This window comes from Zeugodacus cucurbitae, chromosome 2, assembly GCF_028554725.1.
Source record: "Zeugodacus cucurbitae isolate PBARC_wt_2022May chromosome 2, idZeuCucr1.2, whole genome shotgun sequence".
Classification (NCBI taxonomy): domain Eukaryota; kingdom Metazoa; phylum Arthropoda; class Insecta; order Diptera; family Tephritidae; genus Zeugodacus; species Zeugodacus cucurbitae.
The window spans coordinates 75,706,853-75,719,627 of record NC_071667.1 but is presented as its reverse complement, the minus strand read 5'-3'; the positions used below and the strand labels follow the sequence as shown (position 1 = coordinate 75,719,627).

Sequence of the window (12,775 nt, the reverse complement as noted above, 5' to 3'; positions counted from 1 at the left end):
AGTCGGTTTAAGTCGGTTCCAACGATCTCACGAGGAATCAAAAAATTTTAATATTTATTTAATTTAAATTTTTGGTCAAAAATAGTCAGTTTTAGTCGGTTCCAACGATTCCATGAAGAATTTAAAATTTTAAAATTTGAGTTATTTTAATTTTCGCCCAAAAACATTCAGTTAGTCGGTTTCAACGAGCCCACGAGGAATCAAATTCTTTAAAATATATGGTTTTTCAAGTCTTGCGCAAAAATATTATGTTTTAATCGGTTCCAACGATCTCACGAGGAAACAAAAACTTTAATTTTTTTTTCTACTATATACCTTACATATACTAAAAAATCTCATATCACTTGCTCAAAATCTTGTTTTTTACTGCTTTCGCGTTATTTATTAAGATTTTTTTGTCTTTATGATTAATTAGCTGCCGCTTTGTGGGGAATTAAAAACGATTTAAAATTGTATTAAAATTATAAGTAAGCCTAGTTGTTCATTGAGTGGCACAAACAATTACAATTTCTTATTATTTTTTTGTTTTCAAAACAAATGCGCACATATTGACCAGGCCACCACCAACATGTCACGCGTTGACGTATTACCCGCTCCAATTGTAAGTCAAAGTGACACGAATTGGGCTGCCACTGACCATTTATCAACACAAACAAACACACACCTTTTTGTGTAAGCGTATGTTTCATTGAGCGCTGCGTGTAAACCTGCCTGCATTACATACAAACATACAAACATACAAACGTACAGACAGACAGCCAAACGCGCTTATAAATGGGGATAATAACGCTAAAAGTGGTCTACTGTGTGTCATCTTGTTACAAATAAATGTCTGTTTGTTTGACTGTCAGGTCTTGTTGTACTGTCCGTCCGTACAATTTTTTTGTCATTACTATATGTTTTATATGTTTGTTGTTGTTGTTGTGCCGCTTGTACGCTTATTCGGTTCGATCCTGTTTTCTTTCTGTGTGTTTCACTTGTTGTTGTTGTTGCTGTTCATCCGTGGGACCCGCTTTGTTTGTGTTAACATATACAAATATTTTGATTGCGGTTGAAGATGGCTTTTAAAGTTTATTACGATTATTAATTGTATGAAGATTTTCTAGATCTCGTCGAGGTGAATGCGCAACGTTGTGGTCCAACAAGAAAAAAAAGCAAAAAAAAAAAAGAAAATCACAAAACCGAGAATGTCCATGAAACCGTCTGCGAGCTGCTTCATTTTGAAATATACTCGGCGTTTTATGACTATTGCTGCTGTTGTTGTTATTGTTGTGGTTGCTGTTGCTGTTGCTTGGTAGCGTGTGTTTTGCTTGTTGTTGTATTTAATGTGACAAAGACTAATGGAAGGATTAGCTTATCTTAAGTATGTGTGGACAAAAATTTGTACTTATACCCTTTCCGATTGAACACAGACGGGCATAAATTAAACACACACACATACATCTATACATATGTATGTTGTTATGTAAATTGTTTGTAATAAGCAAAGATTATAAACGCATTGCTATGCGGTAGGAAGGCGCAGCTTAAACAGGTAACACGCTAACTTTACGGGCTTACTGGGAAATGCGAGCTATGTGAGGTTAGGTGTATTCAAACAGCTGATAATCACTAATCGAATTATCAGATAATACCCTCGGCTCAAAAGCGAAATTCAAACGAAAATATTTATGTAGCTTTAACTTGCTGTCTGCGTGGTAGTGGCAATGTTGCTGCAGATAACAACGCTTAAATGTCATTAATTGAATGCCAAAAGTCATTAAAAAACGGTGAAAAAACGAGGTAAACAATAATAAATGTGAAGAATGAAATTTAAACTTTACATTACATTTCTCAGGCGTTAAACGCTGAACAACATAAACCACCTACCAACATGCAGCATCTGTCTGGGCAGCGTCCAACCTTGTCAGCGATCGTCAAAATTTCTCAACTTTATGAGGTGTGATTAAGGTTCGCTTGAGTTGAGTTATTGGTCGGCTATTTGCAGTGTTGGCGTTAAACACCGTCTCGAACTCACGGGAATGATTTGCAGGAATGCCGCGGACGCTTAACACACACACACACACACATTCTCATTTGTGAGCATGATACTTAACATACTCTCATATGTGTAATGTGATAGGCGCCGCACGAATGATGGCTCATAATAAATGTTGGAAAAAAGCTAAAAAAAGGCGCTTGCTGTTGCCAAAACAAAAACAATTTGACAAATGATGCGCCAAGACGTCTTCGGTTGTAGGCAAATTTTGTATGCACGAAATATATCGTAAAACGAAGTATCAAATTGATTAATAAAAGTCTTAAAAGCGGCAATAAAACAATAAATACAGAAAAGTATCTCAGCATAAAGTATCAATAACCATCAAGCGGACGGCTAATTTATTTATTTTTTATTTTTGCTATTTTTGGCTTAAAGACTTGCCGACACATACGCGAAGACACTAAAAAAATACATATATGTATGTATGTATGCATATATGTATTTATGAATATGTGCCGAGCTCCAAGTGGTTCACGCGAGTTAAAATATATGTACGTAGCTATAAATATATATACATATATGTATGTTAGTATAATTATATAGCGATTTTTTGCAAATCGCTTTGCATACATATATCAACTTTAAGCTTGGTTTAGCTAGCGCTGATGAATTGTTTGACTTTTTATTAACTGCAAAAACACGATTTTGATCTTTTTTGTGATTTTTGTTTGCGGCGAATTGGTTGAAGGTGTGTTAAGTGTATGAAAAATATGGATACATGTTGATGTTCCCACGCCAATATGCCGCTTTGTATTTTCGTTCATAATCAGATGCTGTATATTTTTTGATATTTTTGGCTTTCAGCTTTTCGGCATTAGACGATCGTAAATTTGCAAATGCCGGCTGTGTGATTTATGTCATAGGCGATACGGTGACTTAGCATGTGTATATGGTAAATAGATATACACACACAAACATTGAAATTAAATTAATTTTTTTTTAATATGAAAATTTTAATTATTTTACGTTTATTCAAAAAGTAATTAAAAATGTAATCATAAGTAATTAAAAGTAATCAAAAGTATTTGCATTACTTTTAACTCAAATATGTATGTAATCAAAGGTTTTAGCATTACTTTTTAACGAGGATTAAAAATGTAATTAAAAATGTAATCATAAGTAATTAAAAGTAATCAAAAGTATTTGCATTACTTTTAACTCAAATATGTATGTAATCAAAGGTTTTAGCATTACTTTTTAACGATGATTAAAAATGTAATTAAAAATGTAATAATAAGTAATTAAAAGTAATCATAAGTACTTTGCATTTCATGTGTATTAGTTTATATTTATTTTAAATGTAATCTAAAATGTAACCATAAGTAATCACAAGTAATCATAAGTAATTGCATTACTTTTTACCATACATTTGCATTACAGTACGGATTTTCACATGTAAATATACTTGCTATATACTTTATTTAACAGACTGCACCTTCCACGCAAATACCCCCATTCACATTCTCTATATTGCACATCATTCACTCATTCACCACTTTATTAGTGTTATCGTAAACCTCAGGAAAAAAACATTGAAAAAATATTTATGTACACAATTTATTCACATTTTTAATAACAACAAATGCATAACAGACATTCCAAAAGTATAACAAGAACACGAACAAGAACAAAAATGCATGTACATCAACAAATTTTCTCGCTAGGATTATTCATATAAATTTGATGTGCTTATGAAGCATGTCAATAATCAGATCATATTACTTCCCCCACATGCTAGACAGACTAAGCATACAAATCGTGTAATTTTAGACGTTTATATGGCTTTGTGCCTTTTTTCATTTTCAATTCAGTTTTGTTTGTTTTCGGCGCGATTTTTCGTTAACTTTCTCGAAGAGACTTTTATTTCGTTTTTTTGTTTTTTTTTGGAAAGAATGCTTTCGAGTTTATTGAAGTGTGCGTGAATGCATTGAATTTCAATATTGATTTAAACTGACAGTTAACAAATCATATGGATTATGATTAGATTTTAATTATAAAACAGGAGAAGAGAGATTTTGGAGGAAAATTAAAAAAAAAAATTGTTAATACTAAATTTGTTTAATGAATGGGTCGGCAAAATTAAAATATTATTTGTTTTTTCTAAATTATATATTTTTAAATATTGTTATACGAATTATTATGAAAAATTATGAATTATAAAAAAAAAATGAATTATAATTTTTTATAATTTTTCTAATTTTTTTTTATAAAAATAAAATATTTTTCTAAAATGTATATTTGCAAAACATATTATTTTTCTACCAAATTTCGTAAGCTTCTGCGCAGCCATTACGGCAGTCGCACAATTTGAAATGCTATAAATCGTAGATAATGCAGCTTAGTTGCGCTGTGCCAGCTCGGAGACACACAACCACATAAACAAATATATTTATAGGCAAACAATGTATAACAACTGCCAACTGCCAACTGCCACTACAATCGGTAGGTGTGCAGTAGTTTATTTGCTATAAATATTTATGTCATTTTCAATTTTCTACTTCAACTCCCAAGCCATTAGTCCTTGACTATGAGCAGTTATGTTTTTTTGAAGCTCCTGCTGTTGGTTTTACGATGCGACACCTATGCCAGGAGTATCCTTGTGCTGCTCAATGTCCTAACACACATATATATAGCCGTGCACGCGCCATTATTCATGGCTGACCTTGTAATAATTTCTCACTCAGCCACGCACACACATACATACATACATAGCAATGCACACACTAGAGATTAATATGCCATAATACGGTAGTATCCTTCGAAAACTGCAGTATACAGTCACATTTGTACGCTGCATTGCTTAGCAAATTGACATTATGGCTATGCGCTCAGCATCGTGACATTGATAGCGACCTTGACTATAATCATATAATGGCAATGAAAGGACGTATGACCGTTTGCTATTTTGCCAATTGTCAATTGCCACTTGCCACTGATTGCTGCTACTACCATTAACCTTTTGACTGTACGCTGCTGCAAAGCAATTAACACAGTTTTATTATTCAGTTATTGCTTTCTTTTATCGTATTGCCATGCTTTAGTTGTGCTTTATTGTTGCTGCTCAAGTCGGTAGCATTTGTCAAAGGTTGTCAATGTAAATATGTTATGTTTGCTTTCTAGCGAAATTTCTGCCGAAACTGGCACACCCGTCGTCTTAGCGACGCATTCATACTTCATACATCATACATCATGCAGCATAATGCTTAATAAATGTCAACCAAAGTCTGACATTGTGAAGTGTGTTATTCCCAATCAGTCAGCGCAATTTGAATGAGTTATTGGAAGTCTTAGAAATTATTATTTCACAAGAACCTCTTTACTCTATTTGCCTTATTCATACTTGAGATGATAAAGTTTTAGCTATCGTTTATCGACTTCCAATGTATTTGTCAACAATAGCTGATTTGATGACGTCATATTAGCTAATCACTGCGACGCATTTCAGTTTACTCTCCAGTCTAATAAACCGTATTTAGCATGTACAACGATTATGTTTTCAAAGAAATAAGTTGACTCGTTGGAAATTTTGCATATTAAAGATAAGAAATATAATTTTCTTAGAATCTAATGACCAACTTGGAAAAGTTGACTATTAGTATGAGGTGTTACAAATCAGTGGCTGAACAGCTAAAAGTCATTAAATACTGTTTAGAACTGTTAAAAAAAGAAAAATAATTTTCCAAGAAAAAAAGATCTTCAAAAGCTCTATTTAGTAAACAGTTTACATCTAAATAGAAATGCAACTTTGTGAACTAAGTTGCATATTTCGTTACTGCGTCACAAGAAATCTAAAGTGCTGCGCTGATATTACGGCGGAGATACGCAGCAATTAATGAATTAAGACTTATGCTGAACTTCGAGACATTTCGAGTGCGCTGCATTATAGGTGCTATTAACTCAAGTGTTTTGTATTAAAAACAAAAGATAAAGAACAATAAGTGTGCCTTTAGAAAATATAATAAAATAAAAAAAAATATAAAATAAAAAAAATATTAAATAAAAATAAAGAAAAAATAAAAATAAAAAAAATAAAAATTAAAAAAAAAATATAAAAAAAAATTAATATAAAGTATATAAAATGAAAATTTAAAAATAATTTAAAAAAAGATAAAAAAATATAAATTATATAAAAAATTTCGGTGTTGAATTGTTTTCACTAAAAGCTTTTAGACATTTTAGTTGAATTTAAAAATTGCTGCTAACAGGAAATGCTGAAATTTAATTCAAATTAAATATTTTTTCGCAACAAAACAAAATTTTGAGGGATTTCCGCGTGCGCGCGAGACTAATCTGGCTAATGCTTTTAGTAAAAGCGCCCGCTAGATAGCGCTTTGACGCAATTAGCATGAAAAAGTCCACATATTCTAATGCGTCTGCGCAGAAGTAGGTCTTAAAAACAAATTGAAAAATTAGAAACGTATCACAGCACATATTTTGTAATACCACATATTTAAATACCCGCACGCTAATGAGCTGATTAGAATATTTTACGAGCATGTGTTTTTTGCAAGCGGCATTCGAAAAATGTACATACATAGCGCTGCTAATCCCCATAAATTTCAATGAAATCGCGCGATTCCATTCATTCACGTGTGCTTGCTTAGATTATGCTAGTCTAGTAGCGAACTTACTAAGCTTTCCGCAAAAACAAATCATAAATAACAAACGCAAATTTATTTCTTAATGATTATTACCAACTTCCGCTGATAATTGAAAATTTTTCGGCGAATTGAAAAAAGAGAGTGTGTGTTTTCAACTAAAAATAAAACGTTTGTAAATATTAACCGTTATGTTGATAAATAACAATACTAAACAACAGCTTAACGCATTCTTGGTCTATATGTATATTGGTTCGTTTGCTTTGAACCGCTTCTACCGCGCGCATCGCGTCACTTGTGTAGCCACTTTTGTCCAGCACAAGTGGCAAAAAGAGTGATCGCTAACACTTGAGTACCCATGTCCAGCACAATGCACGTAACCGTTATCAGATGCGTCGGTACACGGCACACTTTTCAAATGCATTGACCAGATAAGATAAACGAACGCAGCTGACATCCAGTATGTAGTATGTCTGTTTGTGCGTACCCACGTATGACATATACATACACACAGGTGTAAGAATTATGAGCGATGTTGGCAATAAATAATTTATAGAAAATATTTTATTACCATTTTAAATGCTTTGTAATGAGAACAGTTGCTTGTTGCTTTTATTATTGTTTTTTTTTTTATTTTAAACACTTTAATCAGCTATTGGCTTTGCGCGCTTCCTTATCAGCTCTCGTGCGCATTGTTGCGCGTATTCATTAAGTAAATTCACTTAAGCGCTAGAACATGCATACATACATACGTACGTACATATGTATGCACAAGGCAGCAAATAAACTTAACTAGCTTTTAGTTCGAGTATGTACATACGTACTGCCAATAAATGTCGGATATTAGAAATATAATAAACCAATAAGTCAAATTCAAGTTACACACACACAACAACAACATCAACTATATAAAATGGCAAAAAAAAACCTAATAAATCAAAATGTTAACAGTTATCAATATTTAATTAAATTTTTTAATGATTCATATACAAATACATATATATATTAATTTGTACCTTAAAATAGGTATCTACACATCACATGTTGCCCTACTAATAATAAATCATATACATAAGCGAGTATCTGACTACAAGAAAAGGAAATGAGTTTACTACTGCTATTATTGGTAGTACAAACTGTATATACATACATACATACAGACATACATATTTATTACCACTTTTTCTATAGCTTAATATGAAGCGTAGTTGGCTTTTGTATACTTGAGAGTTTATTGCACTGAATTTGATACGCCTACTCAAGGGCGTGCGCAAGAAATCGCCTGCAAGCGCCTTAGGGGGTGGGTGATGTGTTTGGCAATTACGTCACCATTGCACTTCAAACCAATGTGTAGCGCTGATAAAAACGCTGAAAGCGTTGATGACTTTCACTTTTACTTTCAAGTTGTGGTATTTTCATTAAAATGTTATGCATTGAAAGCACTACAAAATTTTTGTAATCAGCAGCGTTCGAGTATCACTTGAAGGTAGTGGTGATAGCTTTAACCCTCCAACTAATTTTTTATGCCTGCATATTTCTACGCTGCTTATGATGTTTTCGTTGTCATACTATTTGTTCGATAAAAAATTTATGGTAATAAACAAGTGCATTTGCTTGTTTATTTACTAAATTTATTTATTGTTATATTAATTTATTAAATAGGTGCTAAATATAAGGCGTCTAAGCAAATGACAAAAAAAAAAAAAAATTAAAAAAATAAATTGGTTGGTTATTGCTCGTAATGGTCATAAAGAGCGTTTTATTGAGGAGAACATGCTAATAATTGCGGTATATATGTAAATATTAGAATAAATTCATATAAGAATTTATTTTATATAATTATTATGTGGTAAAAAGGCTTTTAGAAAAAAGTTAAGTAATTAATAAATAAATAAAATTTGTATTTATATTAAATTAATTTAATGTCTGTTTAGAGTAATCATTAATATTTTATTATTCTTGGTTTTGTAACAAAAAATATGCACAAATTTTTGCAAACATCCCGCTTTTGGTGAATTTAGTCTTCGTTCCCAACCTCAAATTTATTTTAAAATAATTATTTATGTTTAAAAATTAAACTTTTTAACTAATGAAATTTAAGTAAAGCATGTAAAATAAAAAAAAAATGAGTAAAATTTCTAGTTAAAATAAAATTAATGATTTTTTTTAATTTTATTTTTTTTTTGATACATTTTTTGTTTGTTTTAATCTTATATTTTAATAAAAATAGTGTTAAAATTGTATTTACAACGAAGATTTACTCAAAATCGAATGCATATTAGTTATTTTTATTAACCACAAATTAGTTTTCATTTATAAATTTCCATAAAATTATTTCAAAATTTTTAAAATGGAAGAAAAAACTATTAAAATGTAATTACTAAAACGAATGCAAATTACATAATTTTAATAACCATAAAAAATTGTCAATTATAAATTTCGATAATTTTTTTTCAAAATTTTTAAATTTTAAAAATATTATAATCTAACTACTCAAAATCGAATGCAAATTAGTTATTTTTATTAACCACAAATCAATTTTCATTTATAAATTTCAATAAAAATTGTATTTTTTTTTCGAACATTGAAAGTATTTTTTTTATAATATTAAAATCAATTTTCATTATAAAAAAAGAGTAATATAAAATATTTACAACATTTGTTTTTTTTTTTTTCAAAATCTAATGTTTAGGAATTTTTATAATTTAGAAAACCATATTACGGTTAAAACGAATCTAATTCATTTTTAATATACGGTAAATTTTACGTTTGCTCCATCAAAATATAGTATTTGCGCATTGCAATATTATTTTGATTATTTACACGCATATTTTTATTTGCCTGCATGTACTGCCAAAAATAGTTGAACATTAATCATTAGATTAACGATAAGTTAACGTCATTTGCTGGCTGCGTTGAACTTTAAAGCAGCACATTTCACTCGCTTTCGGCATTTGACGTTGTATTCGTCAATTGTTTTCTAAACTTGCGTTTGCATTATTTATAATTGATTTAAGCACTTCGCGGAATTTTTAATTATATAGTAGTATGTACTATTTAACATGCTACTAACAGAATTTATGACACTCCGAAGCGCAGTTAGTTTAACTCATTAGAAAATTCGCGAAATCTGTGTATTTTTTTATATGTATATACATAAATGACTTGCCATAAGATGACAATAACAAAATAAAAAATTAAAAATACAAAAATTAACTATAAATATTTTACAGTTGTAAAGTGAATGACTGGAGTTATTTGAAAAAGCGCTAAAGCCCGTTTTTTAGTGCATTTCGCATTTTCAATTTGCCGTAAATTACAGTTTGATGTGTTTACGTACACATACACCTACATGCGCACCGGCACATATAAACAAATAATAATTAAGCATTTTTATTTGCATTATTGTATTTTTCGATTTATTTCAACTCAAGCTATTTAATTTTTGTTTTAGTAAAATCCCCTTATTTTTTACACACCCTGCTAACGCATTACATGAACGATTGTCAACATGTCTACATATATACCAAACAGACTTAGCACTCACATAAAAATTATAAAATTAAATATGAGTCTGGCAGATTGTTTAGTAGCGCAACTCAGCAATTAGCTGAGTTACAATTTGTAAAACAATGTTAAAATACTAACAATAACAGCGCACTTACCCTTGACATCAGGCGATCAGCGCCGGTGCCTTCATCATCCTTAAATATGATATCGGGATTGTAATTCGGTACCAAGTCCTTAAATTTTGGTGAATTCTTCTTGATGACGCCCTCATTGAGGCCGGAAGCGCCCAATGTGCGCTCGGACATATTCGGCACGTGCTGTTTGAAAACCAGCGGCGTAAGTTTGCGATGTCTACGCGGACCACCAATACCCCGTCCCGGGCCGCAACCCTCGACGGTGTTGAGCAGCGTGCAGATAAGCAGCAAAGCGCATAGACGACGCATTGTTATGCAGCGGTGGCGGGCAAAACCAAAAATTGTTGTGTTGTTGTGGTCCGATTGTTTGGTGTTGTGCACTTGAGCGACGGAATCTGAGAGCTCGACAGCGGTAGCGCTCGACAGCCTTGTATGGCATGCCAATGGTGCGGGCGCTGCGTTAAGCGTTTGTTGGGTGGTGCTGTTATTGTTGTTGTTGTTGGCCATGATATGTTTAGCCGCTCGACTACGCTGCTTATGTGCCGTTTGTTTTTGGCAAATTTTACAACACTTGTTGTTGTTGGTTTGTGGTAGTTGCAGGCGTTGCTCAATATTACAGTCGTTGTATTGCATGAGAGCGGGCTCAAACATTGTTTGTTTTTTTGTTTGTATTAAAAATTGTTGTTGTTGTTTTATGATTATTTTTTTTATTTTAACGTACTTCGTTTAATTTTTTTTTTTATGTTTTTAAACTTCAAAATTTTGTTTTTTGCTCAAATTTTGATATAAATTTAACATATTTTTTTATTTCATAACACTAATAACAATGCCTATCATCACACACAGTATATTCGCAGGCGTTAAATATTGTCACTTTAGTTTGCGAAAAAAAAAATTAATAATTTTAAGGAAAATTTGCAAAATATATTTTTTTTAATTAAACTTGAATCTTGCGAAATTCAACACTTTTCTGTTTGCTCGCACCGCGTTCTAACTGATCAACTAATTCTTTGACACTTAGTAATATATTGGCGTAGTGTAAGACGGCTCGTACGCTTGCACAAATTTCTGTATTTGGCCACTAATTAGCTGCAATTTGTGACTTTTACACTTTCGCATTGACCGTGTGCACGATTGCGACTGACAAACCTTCGCAATTGTGCTATTAACTTCAACTGTGGCCGGTACTCGCAGACTGATTAACAAATGACATTTCGACGTTGTATCGACGGACGAAGTTACTGTGCATAGAACACGGCTGGCCGAGGGACGTCGTCGTTGGCGTTAGCGTTGTTGTTGCAGTCAGTCACTGTTGCTGCTGACTGACGTTCGCATGCCTACTTTCCTTCGCACTTATCGTGTTCATCGCAGCAGCGTTCACTACGCAAGCACTAACACATGCTCATGACTCAGAAGAAATTCATTTTCATATGCCAGCGCTGCGCATTTGCTGATAAACCCAAGTGGCGCGCGCAAGCAGGTAACCGAAACACACAACTACGGAATGAACGCTGAGCCTACAGAGACATATATATAAGTATTGGTGCGCTGGCAGTGTTGGTGGTGGCTAAGTGCGTAGTGTGAAAGCCATGCATGAGCTGCTGTCATGGACGCACGACACACACCAACACACTACAAACCCATACACACACTCACATGCCCGCATTCAACCGCACACATACGCTTCCAACTCGGTTCGGTCGCGCCGTCTCATTGGACTCTTTGCGTTTGCCATTTGGCTGCGTGTACATCAGCGTGCATTGTTGCTGTTGTTGTAGTAGTTTTCGGCCATCAGCGATGTGGTTCGCTGTATAGACAGCATAGCGCATGCGCGTAAAAGAGACGAATAGTCTATCTGTAGTATAAGCACATAAACACAGCCACACATTGACCAAGCGAAGACAGCCAATTGGCACACACACATACACACACGTTTGATTGCACCAACACCGCTGCAGTGATGTGGAAGTATTTGTGGCTATGTAGCTGCTTGTGTGTATGGGTATTTAGCTTGTATATAAGAGCCGAGTGAAATTGGTCCAGCGTCTCATCATCTGTGAAATTAAAAGCAAAGTCAAGCAGGCAGGCAATGGCTGGGCTCTTTAAGCCCAATTGGTGTTGTAGCGCTTTGGTTGTTTTTGGATTTTTTGATTTTTTTCACCTGCCCGAACCGTGCGCCGGCTTCTTACAAATGTTAATGAATTTTAATGAAAACTATTTCAATGTTACTCGCAATGCAGCCGAGGCAAGGTTCCGCGTAAAGTATTTATTAATGGTTTTTGGTGAAAAGCAAAAACATTTAAAACATTTTAGGGTTGCCATTGAGAGTGAGATTGTAAATTATTACTTTTTTTATTGAAGGACGAAGTATCGAAAGATAAATGTATATGTGTAGCTGTAAATATATAAGTAGTTGGATATATACATAGATCTTTTAAATTATATATAAAGTATTTAACTCAGTTCACATTTTTAACTTTTGGAAATTTGTA

General features: G+C 32.8%; 1 protein-coding gene across 1 annotated transcript in view; it reads right to left on the bottom strand.

Annotated features, from left to right (window-relative positions):
• LOC105211373 (protein hedgehog) overlaps positions 1 to 11,600 on the bottom strand; it is a 31,243-nt gene extending 19,643 nt beyond the window's left edge. Inside the window, exon 1 of the mRNA XM_011182767.3 lies at positions 10,305 to 11,600. Within this exon, the coding sequence (XP_011181069.1) occupies positions 10,305 to 10,934 (630 nt within the window). The 5' untranslated portion in view covers positions 10,935 to 11,600. The remainder of the gene's footprint in view (positions 1 to 10,304) is intronic.
• Between the last annotated feature and the right edge of the window lie 1,175 nt (positions 11,601 to 12,775).